Source organism: Anneissia japonica, unplaced genomic scaffold (assembly GCF_011630105.1).
Source record: "Anneissia japonica isolate Jap-2015-1 unplaced genomic scaffold, ASM1163010v1 scaffold1417_len1240632_cov203, whole genome shotgun sequence".
Classification (NCBI taxonomy): Eukaryota; Metazoa; Echinodermata; class Crinoidea; order Comatulida; family Comatulidae; genus Anneissia; species Anneissia japonica.
Window position 1 is genome coordinate 998,756 of NW_022727891.1, and position 26,105 is coordinate 1,024,860.

The 26,105-nt window shown below is 32.6% G+C and overlaps 1 protein-coding gene across 3 annotated transcripts in view; it reads right to left on the reverse strand.

The window, feature by feature from the left end:
* Positions 1-26,105, reverse strand: part of LOC117113933 — a 73,393-nt gene that overhangs the window by 27,458 nt on the left and 19,830 nt on the right. For all 3 annotated transcript variants that reach the window (XM_033257444.1, XM_033257443.1, XM_033257445.1), the window contains exon 4: positions 24,292-24,393. In XM_033257444.1, the coding sequence (XP_033113335.1) occupies positions 24,292-24,393 (102 nt within the window). The remainder of the gene's footprint in view (positions 1-24,291; positions 24,394-26,105) is intronic.

The following is a 26,105-nucleotide window of genomic DNA, read 5'->3' on the forward strand; positions in this document are numbered from 1 at the left end:
CAGCTAGGCCAAGCCAACAGAGTAGGATGTGTCAAATTCTGGACGATGTACTGGAAGCGGCCTATGATGCTAGACCTTGTTGGCGGATCTAGAAAACTGACCGTGGGCCATTATTTTGTCAGTGCATAAATATGCCGCAACAGGACAGGATTTTGCAATCTCAGATTAATCTTGTTTAGTTTTTGTAAAACGTGGGTTAAAAAGTGGTAAAACTTTATTGCGAAGGTTACCATTCTGCAATATATTGTTGGATATACTTTTGGAAGTGCTGCCACAGACTTATTTTTTTTAAGATCGTAAGAGGAGTGTGAAAAAAAATAAAAATTTGTTTTCTTATTTAGCAAATTGGTTTTCCTAAAACATCCAGACGGAGGAGAAAATAAAAATAAAAACAAAGAAAATTTTTTTTTTGATTTCCATTTTTTCGTGGTTGCAGGTGCGCTAATTGGCCGAAAATAACATTTTTGTTTTATTCAAAATCACCATTATTGGCGGGTGGCTAAACAAGGAATAAAAAAATCTTGAATAAAAAAAAAGTAAAGTTTAATAACAAAATCAATAAATAATAATAATAAGGTAGAGAAGTGTATTTTCATAATCCTGAGAAAATGTCACAAAAGAATGAGTGATTAATTCTACCTCATGCCTCATTAGGTATCCTAAGATTACACCAATAATTGACATGCATGACTGCTTTTGAAATTAACATCATGTGATCTGTCATAGCTATTGTTGAATCAAACACTACGCTATGATTATATATTGAATGTACCGATCCTAATACACGAATAGTTTCACCTCTCAATAAATTCTTTTCTTTGCTTCAATTTCCAATTAGTTTCCATGGTCATCCATGCCTCGTAGTGACATATGAGCCTTGTGGTGGGCGAATTCCATTAAAAGAAACTATTAGTTTCTTTATATTGATCGCCACTAACACTCCCCCTGAACAACTACTGAGGATTTGCCAAACAACAAACTTAATCTTTAAAAAACAAACACTCACTCAAGAAGCTCTACGTATAATTGTTAAAAATCATGAGAAAAAATACCATTACTGTTAGTAAAGGAATTGAATGCTGAACTTGAGATTGGAAGCAAGATATTAACCACTAAGATTTGACGCCCCTCCTGCAAATTAAATATGTTCTAAATCATGTTTTAACATGTACACACAGTATAATCAAGCTCAATTAGCAATTGGAATCTCAGTGAATTTACAGTACATACATACCACATGATGAAACAATAAAAACAATTGTGAGCCGAAAGAAATGATGATAGGTGATGAAACAGCTGTTTAAAGATGTCTACACTATTGAGTTTTATGTGACAAATACCAGTGATGTAGATGTTTGTTTGTAATATTGATTGCTATGTCATAAAACAACACATTTACAAAAGATGAAAAATTACGTATCTTAAATATAACAATTAACATTTACAATATAAACAAAAATGACATAGCAGAGAATAGCCCTTTAAGCTGGAATGCTTGTTTCAGAAGGGGTCCTCAACTAAACATCAACAAGAAAAAAAAATACAAAGAAAGAACCTGAAAAATTTAAACATTATAAAAAAATATTACTAAATTAAAAATATAAGAGCTAAACTATACATATTAACAATATTTACTTAGAAATTTCTTAACTATTTATTTATATTTACACAAATTGTCATTTTCATTCATACAGGCCTATAAAAAATTTTCAATTCTTACATAAATTATATACAATTACAAAATTTCCATCCTATCCATTACATGCTTTTTTAGAGCCCTTTTAAACATTTTATGGTCCGATAACTGTTTTAAGTGACGAGGTAGAGCATTATGATGTCATATCTGTGTCATATCTGTCATATTTTAGCCATTATAAGCAAATCACATTTAATTAAAATTAATGATAAGAAAATAATGTATACCTTCCATATAAAATTACATATGATATAATAGTTTCATACAAATACTAAATAAAATCTAACTAAATGTGGATCCTCATTTTTAAAAAGTGAACCCATTAAAAAAATTTACCAATGCAAAAAATCTAACTAATGTGGACCAATCTTTTAAAATGTGGACCCTTTCATGCACATAAACTTTATAATGTCGACCCATTTTATTGTAATTTAACTAATGTTAAACCATCTTTTAAAATTTTGACATTATGTGTATAAAATAAATAATGTGGACCACTTTACAAATTGGGACCCATTTTAAACCCAAAATCGAACTAATGTGGAAATACCTGTGACGTAGTTATATAGAGCATTATGATGTCATATCATACTCGTAGGCAAATTACATTTATTTTTCACATGAAACTTGAACAGTGTTGACTGAGAGTAAGAGGATTCAAACATTCCCATATCTGGGGACAGTCAGAATCCTGAATTATGACATCATGAAGTATGACACATTCCATTTTACGACCAGTATCATAAGCCCATTTTGTTTGAAATTTTTTCAGAACCTCACTGGTTCTTGTCCTTGTTACCAGAACTCTAAAAGTGTCCAGCGTCACCAGTTTTGAATGGATGTGCAGAAAATATCTTTCAAAAATCTAATATAAATTTGCTTCTAGTACTTAATTCTTCATATAATTCTTATTCTTATTAAATTTTGTTTTGTATTTGAAATTTAGAAGTTTATTCTGGACCCCAAGGAAGAACAATATCTTCATGTTGATTGCATATCCAGCTCAAAGTTGCTCCAGTTTCATGGTAATTTTCCAACTCAAATGGCCTAAAAGAAAATTTAGGCTATTCATGCATGACCATGAGTTTGAAACTCAAAGCCTGAGTTCTAATCCAAGTTCTACTGTTCCTCCGAATCAAAGAGGTCGTACATTGGACAACACGTTAACATTAAATGAGATGAAAATCATTATCATCATATAAAACACAAATCTCTGTTATATTTTCTTCTTTTTTTTTTTTGCAAAAAGGAAGTTAATAAATGTTATGTTGAATTGAATTTAATTGAAATCTACTTACATTAGTTTTAAAATCAACCTACAGTACTTTATAATGTAAGTTTTTGATTCTACACATGCTTATAGAATAAACAAAATAAACATACATTTTAGTGTGCCTAAAATCACAAATTGGGATTATAATATTATAAATAATTTTGAAAATAATTATTTAGACTAGTAAAGAAACATGTAATTGTTTTTTTAAAAGAAAACTTACTATATAGAATAACATAATAAAAGAAGCATAAAATAATGTAAAATAAAATAACATATGGTAATATATTTACATGCATGCACTTAGAGGATATTGGCCTATTCGACCTTTGACTGACCTCAAATTCTGAGTTACAACCACATCATTTTTACAGCCTCTGCAAAGTTGCTTTACAATGCATACTTGAATTTGGATTACAGTTCTATTACGTTGTAATATATTTGATAATGAAAATAAAATTGTTACAAGGATAAAATCTGTGGCACATCTCTGTTCCAATAACTCAAAAAAGCAACTAATTCAACTTTTTTATTCCGGTTATCCGGGGGTTAATTGCGCTGGATAATCAAACAATCAATGAAACAGGTAATAAATTTTATTAGCGGGATATAGTAAGCACATATAATTCAGCATCTCAAATTTGAAATGGGAATCTTCAACTGTCAATTACTTCCTTCTCTTTTAATCTGGATCATATTTTAAGACCATAAATCACATAGTAATTACATAACAGATGCATGTATAACTTTATGATCATTTTGCTTTGATATAATTTCTTAGCATAGATTCAGAAATGCATAACATTTTATCTAATAAAACATGTTATGAAGGATGATGCAGGATGATTGATTGAATGATTTGTGTGACATTAAACTAACCCCAAAAACATCCAGTGAAGGTCCTTCTATTGGAATAAAAAGGAAACAATCCCCTTTCGTTTACATTGTTTATGAAAAATCCCATTTTGCTTATCTTTGTTTTCAAAAAATTTTAGTCTGCTAACGTACACATTATTGGCCATATTGCACAAGACCAGCTAATAAACCTTGTTTTAAGGATAACGCAATAAAAAATTACATTTTAGCACTCCAGCTACAACATAAGAAGAGGAGCGAAAAATTCAACCAGGGGCCAAATAACTGAAGAAATCTCCATGGTTCATCTAGTTAGTTTAGCATACAAACTTTGGCTATATCCAGTGGCATATATTGGGAGTAGGCAGAGGTTCATGGCCACCAAAAAATACTTGCACCCCAGTCACCCCTAAAAAAAATCACAGTCAAGTAGTTAAAAATCACCTCTAATCAGCTTATTTTGTGACTAGTGCCTCTCAGCTAATTACTTCATCTTCGTATGCCCCATTAGCCCCCATTTCAAGATTCCCAGATATGCCACTGATATACCAGATTGGTCAAATGAGCTATGATGCTGTTGGATAAGTAAACACAATCTACATCCATCAAAAAATAAATAAATCATGGAAATGTTTTCCTTGGCAAGACACAAGCTTATGAAACACAAAATCAGCTTAATGTGCTGTTAAGCAATTTTCATTTTGGTAATTTTCCTTCAATCTGGTAATTAGCCTCTCATTGCAGTACAACAATGAACTGTCACTTAACACCTCTGGTATAAAAAAAAATGAACGATGCGCACAAAAAATGCAATGAAAAGAACCGATGGCTTGTGAATGTGTCAGTTTCTCTTGCTATAAGTGTAGGTATATTTTAACATTTATTCATAAGGGAGACAAAAGGACTAAGAGGTTTTAAGATGTGGATTAAGATGTGGATTTGGATGTGGAAAGATAAAGTAAATTGGATAGACCATAACTCATAATAAGTGATAAAGAGTTTGAAAAAGTACAAGAAAGAAGAAATTATTTTAATTATTTTTTAATCGACTCAAAAACCACTTTGTTAAGATCTGAAAAGTGTAATTACAAACAAATTTTAAATAAAGTTCAATATGTAATTTATAGATAAAATACTATATTATAACATGAAACAATATATTTTATCCTTACGTTTCTTTTTTTTTTTTATTTTGTTGCTAGTGGCACTTTACAGATCTCAAGGACAATAGGCTAATATGCCACTTTTGAGCAATCCCATTTGATGTTGGCTAGCTTTTTTACTTTTCTGTTATTTCATTTTTTATTGTCATGTCTATCAAGTGTTGAACTGTAGACAAAATAAATATGATATGATAAGATATGTAATAATAAAAAATGAAGAAAAAAAGAATTTTCACACAGTCAGAAGAGAAAAACTATTGAGAGAGAGAGAGAGGGAGGGAGGCAGGGGAGAGATCTTAAAGGGGAAAATGGAAGGAAAAAGAGAAATAGGACAGAAAAGATAGTTGCTAGATAGCCTAAAAGAAAATCCAAAACAAATTGAAAAGCTGAAAACAAATTACCTGTCAACATTGACAGAACACAATACAATAAAATCTCTTGCCCTTGAGCTCTTTCCACTCTTATATGCCCATATATAGTCATGATGTGCCTATATATGGTCATGATATGATGTCATATGACCATATTTAGTCATGTCACACGTTTTTGCTAAATAAAATTTGATAATCTGGACAGGGTGTTGCATCAGAAATCATACAACACTTCTTAACTTGTCACTTAAACATCACTTTTCACCTTAGCAATCACTCAGTGCCAACATCCTTAGCTAAAAGATGTTTTATAAATCCCTATATTATTGCAGAATTGGGGTTAAGTAATCGTGACATCTAATCCAAGGATAAAATTAATCTCTATATTATTGCAGAATTTGGGTAAAAGATGTTTTATAAATCCTTATATTATTGCAGAATTGGGGTTAAGTAATCATGACATCTAATCCAAGGATAAAATTAATCTCTATATTATTGCAGAATTGGGGCTAAGTAACTGTGACATCTAATCCAAGGATAAAATTATATAGCATTGTATTGTTTCACTTCATCCATTTCTTCTTTTTTTTTCAGATTTTTTTATATACAGTCGAGTTCAGCAAAGTCGACTCTGTTTAAGTCGAATATTCGCGTCAGTCGAATTTTTGAAAAAGTCACAATTCTTTCCTATGTATTACTGTGTAAATTGTTTGCTTAATTTGAAATTTTATAAGTCGAATTTCGGCTATATCGACGGAATTTTCTGGTCCGGATAGGCCAATTTTAAAGTAATTTCAAACACACAAGTCGAAGTTCCAAATTTTGTAGTGCATGTGGGAAAATACACAGCTGTGGGAAAATACAAATTTCAATCCTTGTTGTACGGTTAAGTCAAAACTAAAATCTCAAACAGCGCGATGTGGAACTTGGCTCACACAATCGTATGTCGTAAGTTGCAGTCTACTCTCACAATACAGACACCCCTCTGGACAGGCTCCAATGTTCCGTTTGTCGTCCAGTTCAGTTTATAGAACTTGCATTGAACCCATTTTGAACAAGATTGTTGTAGTCTGGGCCTGGATTCTTTTGACTAGGCCAGGCCTGGCCTATGCAAATTCAACACATTATTTAATAATACGTACACTACCTGTTGTTTTGCTGTACTGCTCAGCAAATTTAATTATTACCAATAAAATTGATGCAATTTTTATATTGTTTTTGCGTGCATTTCTTTAGGTCTGATTATGTTTTTCCAAGCACACATTCTTCGTTGGGTAATGCTGGTCGGCAGTCTAGTTGTAAACAGAATATGTCGCGCCCCCACAAACTCTGCCTGCCCGCCAATTGGTCAATTTTCGTGGGGTGTTTTGCACTAAACATGTGCTTCGGTTGTGATGAAGTCAGATCGCCCAAAGTTTCATAGTGCGTGACAGTAAACAAGCTAGGTGTAATCAAGAATGTTCTGTTAAACAAATTTATAAAACAAAGCAAAAAACAAATAAGAAACCCTCATGGTATTATTTTTATGTCTAATCTAAATAAACCTAACAAATTAGATTTTATTCTCTACAAATTTCCTCCATAATAAGATTAGCAACATGTTTTGAATAGCATCTTGAGGTGCATTTGCAATTTACACTGACGAATCTAACGAATTTGAATAATATACGTCTACTAGAAAGAGCAACCAGTAGGAACTTGCTTTGTCGAGTTCCGTCTATATTTTAGGTTGATTCCAAATGGTTTTTAAGGATTAAAAGCAAGAATATACACTAATTAAAACATTGGAATGCGTACCTAAACTTCACTTCATAATTAACAAACAAAACATCTACACTGGCGTGTCATGTTAATCAACAGATAATCTCCACGGCAATGCGTGTCGTTTTCACAGCGTGTGGTATGCTTGTCATTAAACGATGTCTAAACTATCGTCTGGTTTTTCCAGTGAGTGTTCAGGAAAGTATTTTATTAAAAGAAGAATAAGAATGATTTTGGGACTTAAAAATATATTCGGTTTTGCGTGAAATTCGATTTTGTGGGCATTGAGTACACATAGTATTGTTCTATGTTAATATTTTTTTTTTTTTTCGAAAATTTGCAAGTCGAAATCTGTATAACTCAATCTTTAATATGCCAGTAGCATTAGATTCGACTTAGGCAGAGTTGACTGTATATTCACAAAGCATACTACAGTACTGTGAACAGGCAATAAATCATAGATGTCATGTTATGTTTCCATAGTATGAATTAATTTTCAAAAAAATCTATTAACTGTTGGTCTGATGCAATTTATCAATATTATTCTAAAAACTTCAATTCACAAGCAACAAAAACCTTCCCTCAACCAGGACAACACAAAAAAAAATAGTACAAATTTATGAATCCACTTAGAATGAAAATATACTATAATAGAAATATCAATTTCATCTGATCATCTGTTATTGAACACAATGCTAACCTTAAATGCCTTCTAGTCTCTTTCAACGGTAAATCTAATTCATTATTAGGAAAGCAAAGTCAATGACTGTAGAATACGAAGAAAAACTTTAAGATCTTAATCCAATATAGACTTTAAAATAAAAAAGATTAAAGCCCCATTCCTGGCAAAATTTCAGTTGTTAAGAAAAATCTGATTTTTTATATATGTTATAAAGATTTATATATATATTATGAAATTGCTAGTTTACTGAATTTAGACATTCCTAAACATGAAAAAAATGTAAAATAAGACTGAAACTTGATTTTTTGTGTTCCACACAAAAATATGTGGATGAATTTTTTTTTATGTTTGATTTTGCGATAGGTCTGCGAAGAAATATAGTAGCACCAGAAATTTTTACCCTATCCAACACTGCTAGGCTAGGCCTAACCTCAACTCGATTTAGGTTCTGTTATCACACATAAAAACGGCCGACATATTTTCCATTGCTAGTATTGACACTTGTGAAATATAATATTTTATAGGAATTATTTCAAATTGGTTAAAAAAATAATTCTGACTGAGTTTTTGACAATTAGACTAACATATCTCTGGCCTACTCGATCGATCGCAGTGTGCACTGTGAGATGCGAAGCACAAAAACTAATTTCATTAGAAAAGGCGCACTTTATTGACAATATAAAGTATGCATACTGTAAAAAGTAATACTGTAAAAGCGAGAGCATTCCAGCGGATGAGATCTACAACCTCTGTATTTGCCTAGTAACGAAGAATTCATTGAGAAAATGGTATTCTATGAGAAATAGTTTTTATTTCTCTTTTTTTTATTCTTTTGCGTAAAATTAAAATTTATTGTATGGCAATATTTTTCCATTGTTTATAATAATTAGAGTAATGCATATGCATTTTTTCTATAAAAAAATCTTTTTTAGCGAAATTTTGTCAGGAATGGGGCTTTAAGATTGAAGATTCAAAATAACAATAATATTTTTCATAGCATTTAACTGAACTGGGAGAAATTTACAGTAACATTAAAAATACAAAGTACACAGGTAAAATTGGGTAAAAATATGTAACATCAAAGGGAATACAATTTTATACAAACTTAACTAAAGAATATAAGAATATCAAGATAAATGTTTTTCACCAACAATAAAAAAACATTTAAATAAATAAATTTCACATTCAACATCAAGAAAACTATCCACTAACAGTGGATAATGAAAAAATTGAATTGAAATTATGTTTAAATTTTGTTTAGTGGGATTGGGCTTTTTATACACAACCTAATGTTGTTTTTACAACATTATTACAACATTACTTTCAACAGAAGAGTACAATAATTAAAAATTAACATAAAATAAAACAATTCATATAGGTTTAAATAATTAAATTTAAGTGTTTTTGTAATAAAATGTCTGTAAATCAAAGAAAATTGATTTTATTTTTTTAATGCTACTTACTGAAATTTGGCGACCATAATTCATTGAATGACATAAGTTATCAACCTATTTTAATGTCTATTTAAGCTTTGTCTACACTATCAAATATTATCAAAAAAGTGTCACATAAAATTTGATGGAACATAGAGTTGAACACGTTCAACTTTTTTTGATGCAATTTGACGATATGTAATATGACGTCATCGTACCCATATAGGCTGTATGGGCACATCACATTTTTTTTGTCACATAAAATTTGATAGTGTAGACAAAGCTTTAATAACCAAAGTTATCAGGTTATTGAAAGTTGGTTGTAGAAGCACGCGGCGCAGCATGTAGTACATTGGACTGCCCTCGGGCAAGATACTTCATCTCAAAGATCTTATAAACACAAGATAGCGTTCTCCGCGATTTACGCGTGCAAATTCTGTAATAACGCATGAATGGCACCCTCTTGCTAAATTGGAAACTTTTGACCCTTGACCGCTCTGACCATAGTCAATCTGACCATACCGTACACCGCGCGACTTTACCTTTGGGTATCAATCCTGTGAACAGCAGAACAGGAACCATCTCAGATCCATGGCAACAGATAGGACGCCCTCTTCCAAAACTGATTACTTTTTCTCTTTGGTATAATAGCGCATGAATGGCGCCCTCTTGCTAAATTGTAAACTTTTGAACCTTGACCGATGCTTCTATTTGTTACGCGTAAATCGCGGAGAACGCTATCTTGTGTTTATAAGATCTTTGCTTCATCTGCATTTGCCTCTCTTCACCCATGAGGACACCACTCAAGCCTGTAATAGCGAACTTTAAACACTAACCCATACATTAAAAAATGAAATCAATATATTTCACAGAAAATTTCTTCGACGCATTTTAGGCATCAAATAACAACTGACAATTGATAACCGTTACATACACACACAAATGAGGATAGATGTCTTTTCTTTATTAAACTCTACTCCAGCTGTCCTCATTTGTGTGTGTGTGTAATGGTTATCAATAACATCTCCTTCATCCAGACCCTAATATTCCAGGGCAAAGGGCTCTTTCTGAATCAAGAGGATGACCAAAAACCGCATGGATAAACACAATTGAGGGCGACACTAACGAAAAATTCTATTCACATACTGGCTAACAATTGCTCCGATTGGAGCAATCTTCTTGAGTGCGCTATATTGCAAGAAAGTTAGTGCTCATGATACTGTAGATGATGATGCTCACCCATGAGTATAAATGTGGGTATCTGGTAGAAGGTGAATAATTCAGAATGAAATTAGTAGTGCTGATTTCACACACAATTAATGTGAGTTGAAACCATATTAAACAACTTATTAAATCAAGATATCAAATTTTGATAACCAAATATATCAAATACTTGAGAAGAACTAAAGCTTCAACAACAAAGTCAACAAGGTCATCAACTTATACATTTTGATAACAACCTAAGATATAAAATTTTGAAAACTAGGTGTTTCTTTTATACGACAAATTCAAGTTCCATTAAATTTTTCAGGTTTTTCTTTAACAATCCTTGCCTCTCCAAAGGTGAGGAGAGCATACTGCAATACCATACGTCTGTGGGTGTGTGTGTTTTGTGTGTCCTTCTGGGTGCATAACTCCAAAACTACTGGACCAATTTACTTTCACATATTAATAATGTTACATGTATCTCGGTCCTCCTCGAATTTGGTGATGATTGGAATTAAGATGTAGATTTTAGAATGTTATTTATATATTTTGCAGCTGCAACAGAGCTAACTCAAGCAAATCGGTCGACAGAGTCATTTGGCTATGCCAAGCCGCGGACCGACTCGAGCGGATCGACCGTGTCAAATTCTGGCTGGCGAACCGGAAGCAGTCCAGACAGTGTACATACTTGCCCTAATGATGGGTTTGCCTCGTTTGGCGGATAAATAGATAATGACGACGGGGTTTGTAATCTCCAGATTATCATGTTTTTAGATGGCAATGTCTTTATTACTTGAAAAATTTCAAGCATGTATCAGTTAGTGTTAATCTTCACAGTCTTGTTTTTTCATTCAGAATAAATTGCATTCAAAATCCTGCTAATGATTTGTATCCCTAACTTTGTCTTACCTCTGAACTCATACAACTGAACACCTACATGCAACAACTGCGTTCTAGTTAAGATAACAATTTATTTAAAATATCTAGAGCTTTTCATCCGCAGATAAACAAGTTTATTACTCTGCATCTTCCTGTCATTAGGATAACAAACTTGAACCAATAAAATCCAATATTTGTATACAAGTTATTAGATGAGTTATGCCATTTGTGGTACTACTATATCAGAATGCAGTTCGCTTTACTTATTACTTAGATTCTGGTCTAACCTGGACTGAACAACACTAGCTAGCAAGGTGAAACAAAGAATTCAAAGAAAAAAAAGAGAATGTAATTATAAAGAGGCAAATTATTAAAGGTTTTCCAGGTTGGTTTAATATGTGACATAAAAACAATATAATAATAAGCCTAATAAGACAAAATGAATACAAATTGCTGTTTTATATATTAGGTGAAATCTGTGGCTGCTTCAGAAAAAAATGTGTTTCAGTATATTGTTTATAGTGTTTTAAGGTATTAAGTTGTTAAAGGATTTTAATCTGTTTTAGTATAATGAGTACATAATATCTGAAACAATGAATGTGACAAATGCTCTCTATATTAGTGCCACGACATCTGTGACCTGTCTATCCAACATAGGCAACATGCCTTTTATATACAGTAAGAAATTATGACTAAATGTATGAAACTACTGAATTCTACTTATCAATATTTTAACTAACTTATTAAGATGTCAAAATGTGTCCTGGGACAATATAGGTGTTTATCTTGCAGTACATACAGTAGGATTCCTACATAAGTTCTTTAAATAAAACCAAGACTCAATGTTTTGAATGACAAGTCAACTGTCATTTACGTTTCATCAGTTCTAAAATTATTCTAAATTGGTAAGTTTCTCATTAATGGTCTGGTGGGACTAATACAAGGCTTTATGTATGTAAGATAAGACTAGCAATGAGTTGCTGGTTTTATAAAGAAGAATCAATCTAAAGTATGTATGTTACAAAATATTTTCAAGCACAAAAATAATATATTAATTAAGATTTTTTGTTTGAAAGCCTATGAATAACAACTGATAACCATATATTCTTTTACACATTGTAAAACTTTTTCACTATAATATAATAAATTAAATAAAATATAGTTGAATCTCTTCCAAGTGAAATTTAAACAACACATATTTGTATTTGAATTCTGTGATAGAAATATCCCGATTCTATTTAACAATTTTTTTTTTTTTTTAGTTAAAGAGAAATTTATGGTAGGCCTATGGGGATTACTAAGCCCTGGCCAGACAATCAAATTTTATTTGACAGTATGTGACATGCATAAATTTAATATGGTCACAATGACACCACATCATGACCATTATAGGCATATTACGACTATATATGGGCATACAACAGTTTTTGTCAAAGAAAATTTAATAGTGTATGTAGACAGAGCTTTATAGGAAAATTTTGGTATGCTGCCCTCTAGTGTTACATATGACAAATATGTAAATATGTAAATTAACATACTCTCGGAATAAGCATCCCTCTCGAATAAACTCCTATCTTTTGTTAAAATGTTTTAAAGAACCCTCAAGTTTGAATAAGTATTCCTCAACAATATCATGTGATTTTATTTAACAACTCAATAATTTAATGCCATAAGAATGCCATAAGAACCCCCCTCGATTTTCATCAATTTTCATAAGCGTACGTTTGAATAAGCGCTTCACCATCTACTAAGGGCATACATCTACTGATAAACACAAAATAATCAATTTTTGTAACCGCTTTCTTATGAGTGCTTTCTTATGAGTGCAGCATTGCAACTGCATATCGGTTTTCGTGGTGGAAATTACATCACCATTTTGTTTATACAAAACTTTTTCCAAGCTGTATAGTTTCCTTCTCACTAACAAGAAAATATATTTCACAATTCCAGTCATGATGACGAGGAGGATACGGTGTGCGGCGACGAAAGCGAATGCTTTCGACTGTTCTCATCGACACAACATACGAGCGAATGAAGGACAACGGTAGGCCCAGAAGAACGGAGTGGCCTAGGCTAGGCCTAGGTCCAAATCCCCCCCACCAAATTATTACAAATAGAGTAATTTCTTTGCTCCACATATTTGTTGACATTTTAGCTTGTAGGCCTAGGACATGACCAAAAGGATTTGAAAGTTTGCGTGTGAAACGATCTAGCTTCACCTGATAATTGCTTTTTGAGTTGCAGCTAAAAAGTGCACAGCCAAAATCGGTTATTTTCCATTCAAACACGTTTTTTTTTCTTTCCAGTAGAAAGAGGACAACAGTATCTACTTCTGAATTATCCTAGACAAATTAATGCAATATGTGGCTTTTGACTGCTGTCATGAAAAATAATGAATACAAAAGCCAGTAAACATTCAACACCATAAATCTTGCCACACTGTATTACAAAGTAGTTTACTGTATAATTTAGTTCAGAACTTCTCAACCTGTGTATCATGAATTTTGTTGGGTGGGTCATAAGGTTTGCAAGAATAGGCCCAGCACAGTAATAAAATTAATAAGTTTAGCTTTAGTATCAATGTGTGAACTTTGACTCTTATAGTGAATCATGAGAGGGACAACCAGCGAGCATTGAACAACATGATAGATAGGTAGTTTATTACTGTTTATACTACTCTATACAATATTTCTTAACCTGCAAGTTACTGCCCAAAAGTAGATAATAAATATGTGTGTCAGGATTAGGTTTCTGATTGTATTCTGACTAATCTTGATGACATGACAAATCATTCAGGAGATTTTTATAAACTCTCATCTTTGAGCATCAGTGGATCTGTATAGTACTTTCACAACTAGAAAACATACAAGTTCACATAGGAAGTCGTCTTCGGCTTGCATTGATGTAGGGAGCAGCAATGGTCAATATACCATGAGAAGATCATATTGTGCCTTTACTTTTTTTTAACTAATAAATTGGACATTATTAAATTATAAAAATATTGTTCTTGAACTTTAAAAATAGAGGGTAATTGCCATTTGTCAATTATGGCGTTTCCCTTCTGAATTTGTCGATATAGCGCAAAAATATCTCGTGTGACATTGTTGAAATTTCCTCCGTCTTAAGTTGATAACATGTTATTAGTAAATTATCAAAGATTGCCGTAAATCAAGATATACAGCTCCTCACCTGCCTTATTTCCTATGGCCACATTTCAAATGTTAACTATCAAATGTACTAATGTACTGTAAGCATAAAATCTACAATATATAGCACCTGTGATTACTTTAATATAAACACAGTTTCCTTTTGCTTTCTCACCATCACAATCTCCTCTAATTAAAGTAAAAATTTTATGTCTATTGCACCGTCAGGCATTTCATCATTCAATGATGTTTTCGTGACATACATGACATTATTAACAAATCTGTTATCTTGTAGCTATTTGAAAGTATATTTTTTTATATTCTTCTTCTTAAGACATTCATTCTACTAAGTGCAGCCCACTGACAAATTGACAAAACCATGGAGATCTGTTGGTCAACGGTTCAATTCCCATCCCTGCTCTCCTTGTATTTCAGCTGGAGGGCTAAAATGCAAGTCCTGTGTGCATTATGGCCCATGTGAACGTTAAGGAATGCAGTACACTCTTTAGAAAAGAGTAGGGGATTGTCTCTCAGTATACTGCCCGAATCACCACCAGAAGAAAATAAGTCTTCAGACTTTTGTGAATTATCCTAGGTGTTTACACCGAATAAATCCAATCCAATCTATATTTTGTATGTCTATCATGCAACTAGAGCAATTTTTTCATCTATCTTGTTATATGGTACAACAATATAGTTATCTTGTATCTTGTATTGTTTTCTTTCCATTCACTTAATTACAATTGATCCTTGACTGAAGCTGAACGAAAAGAAAACTGAGTTTTTGATTTGTGCCTCTAGTCTAAGAGTCATCTTTCTTTAGGTCATGATAAAGGTATAAACCTGTTGTTAGGGGACACCATTATTCATCCTCATCCAAGTGTCCGCACTCTTGGAGTGACTATTGACTCGTCAGTAGGTCTCAGCCTACAAGTATCAAATGTTAGTAGGGCTGTTAAGTTTCATCTAAGAAACTTATGGAGAATCATAATATACCTGCCATGCTGCTGTCAGGGCACTGGTTCTTTCAAGACTGGACTACTACAATTCACTGTACAGTGGCCTGTTAAAAAGAGATTTATACATACTGCAGGAACTTCAAAATTCTGCTGCTAGACTCATATTTTCTTGTAAGTCACATACTCATACATCTCCCCTTATTTGTGATTTTCACTGGTTGCCTGTACTGGAAAGAATTAAATTCAAACTTCTCTTTGTTTTCAAATCACTTTTTGGCGTCACACTTTGCTTGGGTTTGGTTCTATGCAAGCTTTACTCGGGGATATTATATATATATATATATATACTGTAAAGCCCTAAATTTTCGCGATTTCACGATTTGAAACATTTTATTTTCGCGATTTAATCAACTTGGAAAATGGAATTTCGCGATTTGCCACCACTTAAGAAAACGAATTTCGCGATTTTTTCCAGTCGATTTTTATCATGCAAACAATAAGATGGTAAGCTTTAGAACATAGTATTTATATTGCTCAATAGAATACCATAATTTCCAGGTCTTGCAAGGCTATTAGTATTCCTAGACCAACGCTAGGCCGTATTTGTACTTGTGGTAGTAGTCTTGTTTTTAGGCTAGGCCTAGGTTATCTACATGATACCTGTAACTTGCACATTCGACTAGCCAGCTTGGGTCCTAAAACTATACGCCGTAGACACTATATTAGTAATGATCCTCTGAGGCTAACAATAACATCTAAGATTACATAGTTTGTATTTCAAATGGCAGTACAAGTACAGTACAGTAAATTACCGTCAGCTAACCCATCACAGGGCAAAGAATCGCACACCTGCCGCAACATTGCTCACGGCGGCATGGCTGGCTGTTGTGTTGTTTGTGATTAACAGTATGCTTTGCAATATCATTTTAAGCAGGGGATAACAACATTTGTTGATGTCTGGGAATGCATTAATATTTCTACTGTATTGCATTTTTATTAGTTGTGATTTATTTAAAATTAAAAGCTATTAATGTGTGTATTATTACAATCTAACCACTGTACGTCAATTTTGTTTAAACCCTAATTACTATTGTACCCTATTGCTATATTGTAAGGTAAGGTTTTCCAAGTTTAGAGTATCCATGTCATCTAGTTCGTGATTTTCCCACGGTGATTCCTAGGTAACAAACATTGAACATGTGGGCATGCATGTCAGTAGTATGAGCATTGGTTAGAGAAATTGAGTAAACGCGCGCGCTGCAAACTTGGTAATCCATTGTATCATAATATAAGAGTCATTCAGCACAATAGGCCTAGGAATACACCGATGTTCATTGCTAATACTCATTACTATACAATAGTTTGTATTAAAATGTAATTAAAAGACTGAGACAACACATTAACAAATCGAAACTTTATTGGAAGACTGTACCAGAATCATATTTTTTCGTAGCCATACAGTATTATAATTATATTTTACTGTACAACAAAAAGAAGCAAGACCACTTAAATACAATATAAGTATCACATTATTATTATGGAAATCACATTTTTACAATCGTTTTTGACAAAATATAATCTTGGCGCGCCCTTAATTTTTGCGATCGTTGTTCAATCGCGAAAAACGCGAAAATTAAGGGCACACGAAAATTTAGGACAGTGTATATATATATATATATATATATATAAGTCATGTGTATGTACAAAAAATTACCTATCTTGATAGGGTAAGGATTGTTAATAAAATTTGTTCATTAAGAAGCATCTTGGGCTAGGGCCTGCTGGTGGGAAAAGTTTGTTAGACTACAATCAAAGACTGCATTCTATAGTCTAAATACAAATGTGTTTATTTATACTGGCATGGTTTTAGTTCCTTCTTTTCGAAAGAATTCCTTTTCCTGTAAGTCTAACAAACTACAATTTAAATAATGTTTCTCCTATAATACTGGTTGTATGTATGAAAATTTATTTTAACTTTAATCAATGAGATTATAGAATGTCTGGTAATACAAATTACCCGATCGTCAGTGGAGAATACAAATTACCCGATCGTCGGTGGAGGTCCCGATCCCAATTAGGCTACTGTACAGCACTGCTGTAGAGAAAAGCAAGAAAGGAGAAGAGGTCTGAGCAGTGTTAAAGTTGCTTTTCACACAGTTGCCATAATAGCAAATTTAACCACAGGGTATGCTCCCAATTCTATTGACTCTCTGAATATGCAATTGGCAGAAATTCTAAGCAGATGTGGATACGATGTGATAAGCTCAAGTTGAGTAGTTTAGGTGACTTATCTTAGATAGGCCTACTGAAGTACTGTACTGTAGGCAAAAAATTTAAAAACTAACAATATTTAATAGCTATTCCAATGAACTGAAGCAATCAACTCGAAAACTAAGGTTGGTATAGATGATTGGCTAAGAAATGCTAAATAAAATGGAGAAAATGTTCAATTTTTTGGAAGGGTATGCACTGCATACCTTGATTGCCTTGACAGTCTGCCACTAACATTACGGTATAATTTTATTCTTATGTTTCTCCATCCAAATTACAAGCAGAGTGATTTAAAGCACTTATTACAGATCACTTATCCACCACAAGAAGAGCAATTTGTAGCTTGTCTGTCATTTCCAAAAATCAAGGCCTCACATTCCTGGTTAACTGCATAATGCAGCCAGATTTAAGTCTAGTTTAGATATTTGTGTGTTTAAACAATTGTTTGATTTGCTTATTTTAAGTCATTTCATTTTTTTTTTTTTTTTTCTGGTTAAATTGTTGTATACACTTGCAGAACAACTGTTAGTTGAGCCAAGTTTTCCGTGTTTTACATGACGAAATTCTTCCCCTTAGAAGAAACGTCACTGGTAGGTTGGATGATTGATTGCTAATTGCCTGCATGCTGCCTAAACGGCCTTCACAATGAGTAAACAAGACCTTGGTAGTAGGAGAAAATCGTACAAGCCAGTACTGCTCCAATCATGGTCAAATTTCAGAAAGTATACACAATTTCTGAATCTAATGTTATTATTTAAAACAATGTTTTAAACCAAAATCCGACCACAATGAAAAAAGACAGTAGCTGTACGTCTATGGATTTACTTTACTTTTTTCACAAATTTCGTGAACGTAAAACCGTGACTTGGCGATCAGGAGAATACTAGCCAGAAAGATGCATCAATATTTTATTAGTTCTCAAAAAACAAAGATGGTAATTTTGGTCATTTTCAATACACATATGTATTGAAAATGACATAGTGTATTGGTGTTTATGCTGGCCTAAATAAATATAAAAATACGATTCTTTCTAGCCTATTCTATTTATTTTCTGACCGTGTGGCATACAACAACAATGTTTACTCACATTCCCGGCTATCCAGGGGCTATTCTACAGCTTACAGCTGATGTATTTCAATCTAGGCTCAGAGAGTAGTAAATCTCTATTTTATAGGGCCTCCTAATCGAGCGATGAATATTTAGTTGACAGAATTTAGGAACAGAGAATAACTCGTCATGTATTAAAATCAAATGCTAAATTGATTTTATAACTGATATTCTGTATCTTCGTTGCATACGATCTACAGACGATTACTCCCTCTCACGGCCAGTGCACAACGTCACGAACGAACGAGAAGCCCATGTGCTTTAGTCGTGGGCGATTTAGAACCGTCCATTTTGCGGCAGGGTATTCATTTTGTATTACTGTATAACTATAAATACACATGCCTAAACATTACCACATTTAAACATGTGTATTAACCGTTATAATAAACATGATTAAATATTATATTAATATTCAAACACGTGCACTAACCGTTATAATACACATGTTTAAATACTATTATAATAAGCTTCACAGGGCACACAATGGTTCGGTCTTGGGATGCCAGGGGTAGGCGCTTCAGTTCAATCTTATTATTTTTGTTTGTTATGCATCGTAATTTTCCCGATTTTTAGGTGTGAACACGATTTGTAATTTCTTTTTAATTATACTGTGGTATAGACAAGAAGAACAATTCCAAGAAAAAAATATTTGCGGGAAATCCAGTAGTTGCTTCTGTTCGTTACGGACTTCCAATGCACTTTTTGACATCGCACCACACCTAAACATGCGCTCCCGATTATAACTTCTTTTTATTGAAAATGTAGGAATATTAAGAGTATTAATTGTTGTAGCCTAGATTGTACGCTTATTCATTGCGTTTGCCGTGATTGACCATTGTAACGAAATATCTCTTGCTCACTCTAGATCACTAACCTTCCTAGGCCTAACTACAATACACTAGTACGCGACCTCCGCAGGCCGCCGGCAACGAGTAATAAATTTTAGGTAAGTAGCGAATCTGTCACTTGTGACAGGGGTTGGATGATCGATTACCCGAGTAGGTCGGGTAGCAGGACCGAATTCGCTAAGATTTTCGGCATGTAAATACAGCTTATTATTATACATACATTCATCATTCTTTCTTCAAAATATCTTCTTCATATATAGGCCTACAGTACAATAATTTTTCTTCATTATTTGTCTAAGCCATTCAATATACTTTTATGAATACAAGAATAGTAATATACAAAGAACTCGTCTGGGAATCATTCTTAACTTCGCTGAACCTGCTATGTCATCACAAATCTAGCTGACAGCATCTACGTAATGAACATGCACAAGATTTGTAATTTAAAAACTGGGATATTACGTAACTGAGTATGCTAAATCAGTTCCCAAATTATTGGTAAACTTCTCCTTTAAATATAAACACCCCCACCTTTTAATTTTCAAGAATTGCAATCTTCTCAAATTAAAGTATACATGTCTACTGCAATGTCAGGTGTTTCATCATTCAATTATTTTTTTCTTCATGAAAAAATCAACATTATTATGTTGTAGCTAATGAAAGTTTACCATATTTTTTTTTTTTATAAAAGTCTGCTATTACAGTATAATTGCAGATACTATGCAATAATTACTGTAGAAGAACTAATGTTTTGTAATTATAGACCACAACAATTCTTATACTTCCTTAAATTCTAATATTTTTGCTGACTTTGAAAGAAACTTATTTGAGTTTGTTATTAATAAAAACACTTGTTTCTAAGTAATCTTTAGCAATTTTATATCTAATTTCATAATGTACTTTTAATTTTTGATAAATTTACTGTAGCTTTAATCTTAAATTACCACTCAAGTATCCTGTTGAGATCTTGCTGAAGAGCAAAAGTCTCTAAAATGTTAATATTGATTTGGCAAGATAGAGTTTGATCATCGGCAAACTGAAATAATGATATAGATTGTTAAAAATCTAAAATCTGACAACTTATTAGTTTATATTAAGAGGCAACAGGTCAAATTTGCTGCTCACATTGTAAGACAGCCAAACTCTAGTGAACCAAACTATTATTCAATGATGACAAAAACCGTAAAACATGACACTTGGTACCAAATCTGATCAGAACAGCAGCTACTAATTCTGGATTATCCAATACTGACCACACTGTTAGGGAGCCCAGGAGAAGAAACTTCTAATGTTGGAGAATTTCAGTTATCTGAGATAATTCGCCAGAAGATAACCAGTCGCAAATTCAACATATGAGCAAATATGATGAAGACACCTAAGTAAGATATGCTATTAAATGTCACAAACATGAAGGAGAGAAGCGATCCAAGACCAATAATTGAGGGACTCCAGATAAAACATTGATCCACTTTGTTTTCTTGTTTGTTGAGAATTTTTATAAATATACAAATGATACAGCCTATAACACTGTACATGTTGAGCCTTTTAATTATTCTACTGTGAGATAATATGCTGAAGGCTGATAAAAAATCTAAAAATATCACACATACACTTACTGTATATTGAGGTGGAAAGCCATCAGTTTCAGAAACAATGTTATTAGGTTACTCAAACAAACAAATTTTATATTTTATTTTCAATTTTCACTTACAACAATTGGATAATAGTACAACAGTATATCAATTTCAGTGAGTATAAATAAAATATCTTTTTATTGTATTTCAATTTTATTGTATTGTGAAATCGCATCAGTGTTTTTGTTATCTCTCTCTGCAATGCCTTCCAAACAAGCAGTTAGGGTAGGTGCAGACTAACGTATTCAAACCATGAAATGCATTTTAATCATTTTAATATAGATTGATTACCTGTTTATAAACTGCACTCCAACCATAGAAATAAAATTCAGTATACAAAATCATGGTATATAAACCAGGATTTATGGTGGTAATTTATTTTTAACCAACGTTTGACCGACCGACCCTGATTGTTTAAAAGTCATCGTGCATGGGCAACACTGTCTTTCTGCCCTCGGAAACACTATTTTAATGAACTTTATCACAGCTCCTAAAAATATCTTTTGTAAATAATACTCATAGGATAGAATTTTTCATCTATTATCTATTTAAAGTTATCACTTTCCAATCATTTAAGTATTTCCCTGTTTGTACTCTCTGCAGATGTTATTCTTCTGATCACGACTGAAGCAACTCAATAGAAACGTTGAGACATTATCAACAAACAGTTCTTTTCAGAATGTGACGCAAGCATTTATTATTGATAATCTTCAAACCAATCATTTGAACTTAATTAATTTTTTCTTCCTGTCTGTTGTTGTTAAGCACCTCGAGGTTGTGTCAACATGAGGCGCTATATAAATCCAGAATTATAATTATTATTATTATTATTATTATTATTATTATTATTATTATTATTATTATTACATAACATCGCCATGCAAATGTTCAAACAATATTGTATGTATAGCATTAAATTTGACAATAAAATGAATCATATTAAATGTTTTAACATCTGTTTTGATACAACATACTTTCGTGGTGACTCCGTGGTAGGGATTAGGCTATGGCTCACACAGTTCTTGGTCCAAATGTACCAATTTCATGTCTTCACATAAAATTTTTAATTCTAAATGATGTCCTTCAGATGAATGAAAGTCACTGGTCCTATGTATTAGGGGTTTAGCCAGAAAAACGAAATAGGCCGTCCAAAAGTAAAAGACAGTGGGCATGGCGCTGAGCCGATGGGCGGGCCACGCCCATCTTTGGGAATCCCCACCGAATATTGGTACGAAAACAATGTACATTCAACCAATAAATATTGTTTTTACCAAACGTAAATATGATTTAGCTTTAGTTTAATGTAACATTCGATAGATTTGAAGAATATAAAGAATTTGCTAAAGGCACAATTAGGCTAGGCCGAGCTGATTAGGCCAAGCCGTCCAAACCGTCACAGTAAAATGGCCATCCTAAATAATTGTAGGCCGTCTTAAAGACGGCCGGACGGCTCGCTGGCTAAGCCTATGCTATGTACTGTATATATCAGCTATTCACAAATGGCAAAACGACTTTAATTGTTTGATCAATGACAATAAAGTATTCTTGATTCTTAGCTTGTTCAGGGAAAATTGCTCTAAATTTGTGAGCTAAAAATAAAGTTACATAATTATTCATGGGAGAACAGTAACACTGAAGAGGTAACCCAGTATAAAGAACAAATAAATCAACATTGGCCACATGGGCATAACTGCTGTAAACAACTAATGAATCATATCCAATATTTCATTTCACAGTTGTACTTTAATCAGTTAAATGTCTGACTGATTGGACTTACAAGAAAAGAAGCGCACCAAAGTACATTGTTACAACAATCCTTGTAATGGAATTAATTTGTTTAGAGCTTAAAAGTAAAACCAAAAGATTCTCATACCATATCATAGTAGGCCGACCTTACATACAACTACTCAACACCTCATAGTCCCATCTCATAGTCACCCTGCTTTTTGAGACACTGGCTGCTCCCATCTCTTAGATCAATGAAGTTGGTCCACTTTTTACTTTTTTGTTGGGTTTTTTTATATATTTTTTCCTTAACATTTTTATGTACTAAGTCTGTAAAGTCACAATCAAATTGGCCTTTCGGCTACAAAATGTAGCTCCTTGTGAATTGAATTGAATAAATAAAGTGTTAAAAATGCTGGTAAATGTTTAAATTGCACTGAAAAGTTGAAATTTTAAAGCCCCATTCCCGGCAAAATTTCACTAAAAACTGACTTTTTTTAGAAAATATGCATTTGCATTACTCCAATTATTATAAATCATGGAAAAATATTGGCATGAATTTTAGTTTTACGCAAAAGATTAAAAAAAAAATATTACCATTTTCTCGACGAATTCATCGTTACTAGGCAAATTCAGAGGTTGTAGATCGCATCCACTGGAATACTCTCGCTTTTATGTATACTTTATACAGTCAATAAAGTGCGCCCTCTCTAATGAGATTACTTTTTGTACTTCGCATCTCGCACAATGCGGTCGTTCGGTTAGGCTGAGATATGTTTAAGTTTCAAAATCTCAGTCAGAATCAGTTTTTTAACAAATTTGACATAATTCCTATGAAATATTATATTCACAAGTGTCAATACTAGCAACGGAAAATATCATTTCGCCGTTTTTATGTGTGATAACAGAACCTAAATCGAGGTAAAGCTAGGCCTAGCAGCGTTGGATAGGCTAATGTTTTCGGCGTCTACGATATTTCTTCTCACGACCTATCGCAAAATCAACAAAAATTCATCCGCATTTATTTTTTGTGTGGAACACAAAAAAATCAAATTTCAGTCTTATTTTACATTTTTTTCATTCTTAGGAATGTCTAAATTCAGTTAAACTAGCAATTCCGTATTATATTTATAAATCTTTATAACATTATACAAAAATTAGATTTTTCTTCAAAACTGAAATTTTGCCGGGAATGGGGCTTTAATTACAAACATGCTCCTAAATTCTTCAATGAAAACTTGTAACACAAAACTAAGATGAATTTAAGTTGTCAGTACTGTACCTTCAAGCTGGTCAAAAGAGAAATGTTGGTAATTGCAGAGATGCTGTTATCAGACAAATCAAGGTATTTCAGTTTGAGACATGCAGACAGATTTTCCATTGACTGATGAAAAGAAGAAAAATATAAATTTAAAACAGTGCATTCAGAATTATAGAAAGTTCACTTGCTCTAAATGTTCTTTTCTTGTTTATGTGATCCCTAATGAAATCAGTGCTGGGTCACTTAGAGTGACACTACATTAAAGAGAATAATTTATAAATCAATAAAAACACTACTATACTGTACTTTAGCAAGTAGCGAAACCATAATATGAAGGAAAGCTTGATAAACATTGGTACACATCAAAATAAAAATATCAAATCAAAGTTTATTTTTCCTTTTTAATATTATAAAACAATTAACAGAAAACTCTCTTCTTGGTAAAGCAAAATCTGGGGAAAAAAAATTACAAGAAAAGAAAACATAATATTGTTTAAAAGAAAATATACTTAAAACAAGAAAATAGGACATAAAGAAAATTTATGACTGATGATATTTTTCTTATATTTAAGTGAATCATGATATTGCAAACTCCACTTTGATTCTACTAGTGGTCCTATTAATGGAGTCATTCTATTAGAGAGGACCATTCTATTAAGGTACTACACTTTTCCTTGCCTCCCTAAAGCTTCTCACCTTTGAGGAGGCAAATAACAAAAAAAAACTGTTTTGGAAGATGGAAATAGACAACAAAACAAGGAACAAATTCAATTGGGAGAGGAAGTGGACCTATAAGCAATCAACCCCTTTCCCTTAATTTTTTGCGAGAAAGTGTCAATTTCGGCAATCTAGAGGTCTACACCAAAGCCATATTTCTCAGTGGTCTGTGGTCTGCTTCCTTAAGCTTGTGCCCCCCTATTTAAAATTCCTGAAAGGTAAGTCAACTGAAGTAAGGAACTACCTAAATTACTATTGGTAAATCTCCCAGGTTATTTCTGATGAAGATGGGAAAAATGGGAATATTATTACTTTCTTATTATTACTTAACAATAAGAATATTTCAAATTGGTTGTTCATTAATGTTATATTATCACTAATTTGTCATAAGTAGCAATATGCCACACACAAAAAAAAATGTAAAAAAATATTAGAAAGTCCAAAAATAAACGAGTGTAGGATCTAAGCTACAGCCATTACAAGTTACTAATCTCAAGGACAATAATACTTTCAGCATGCATCCATTAACAAGCTTCATTTTCAAAATGTAATAAAAACAAAAAAAACCAGCCAACATGTTTTGAAGGAACTACTCCACAACTCATCATCAGTACCAAATAGAAATATGTTGATTAAAAAAAAGAACCACAGTAAAACCCCTCCTTTGGGACACCACTATAAACACTCTGACCGCCAGGGGTTTCAAATGAGAGCATCAACGATGCAATAGCCCACTTGACAATAGCTGGCAATGTTTAAGTGCTGTCGGTGGGTGAAGGTTGTGTGGAGTGTGCATAAAGAAAAACATTTAAAGTTAGAGTTAGTTGTATGTTCACTTAACAGTTAGGAAAGGTGTGATGTCGTGCACAGTGATATTAAAGGAAATATGGTTGTTATAAGGTTTGTTGTGTACGTAAATTTTTTGAAATATTTTGTACTGTAATTATGAAGATATTTATGTAGAGGTTTATGATATAAGTAGACAGTTTGGTGAGTGAATGGAATTTGTTGCATAGATGTATTTCATTGTCGGGAATATAATAGTACACTACTAGATTATATTATAGCCAATGTTTTAATAATTTAATTTTAAATAAATGGAGGAGGTACATGGAACA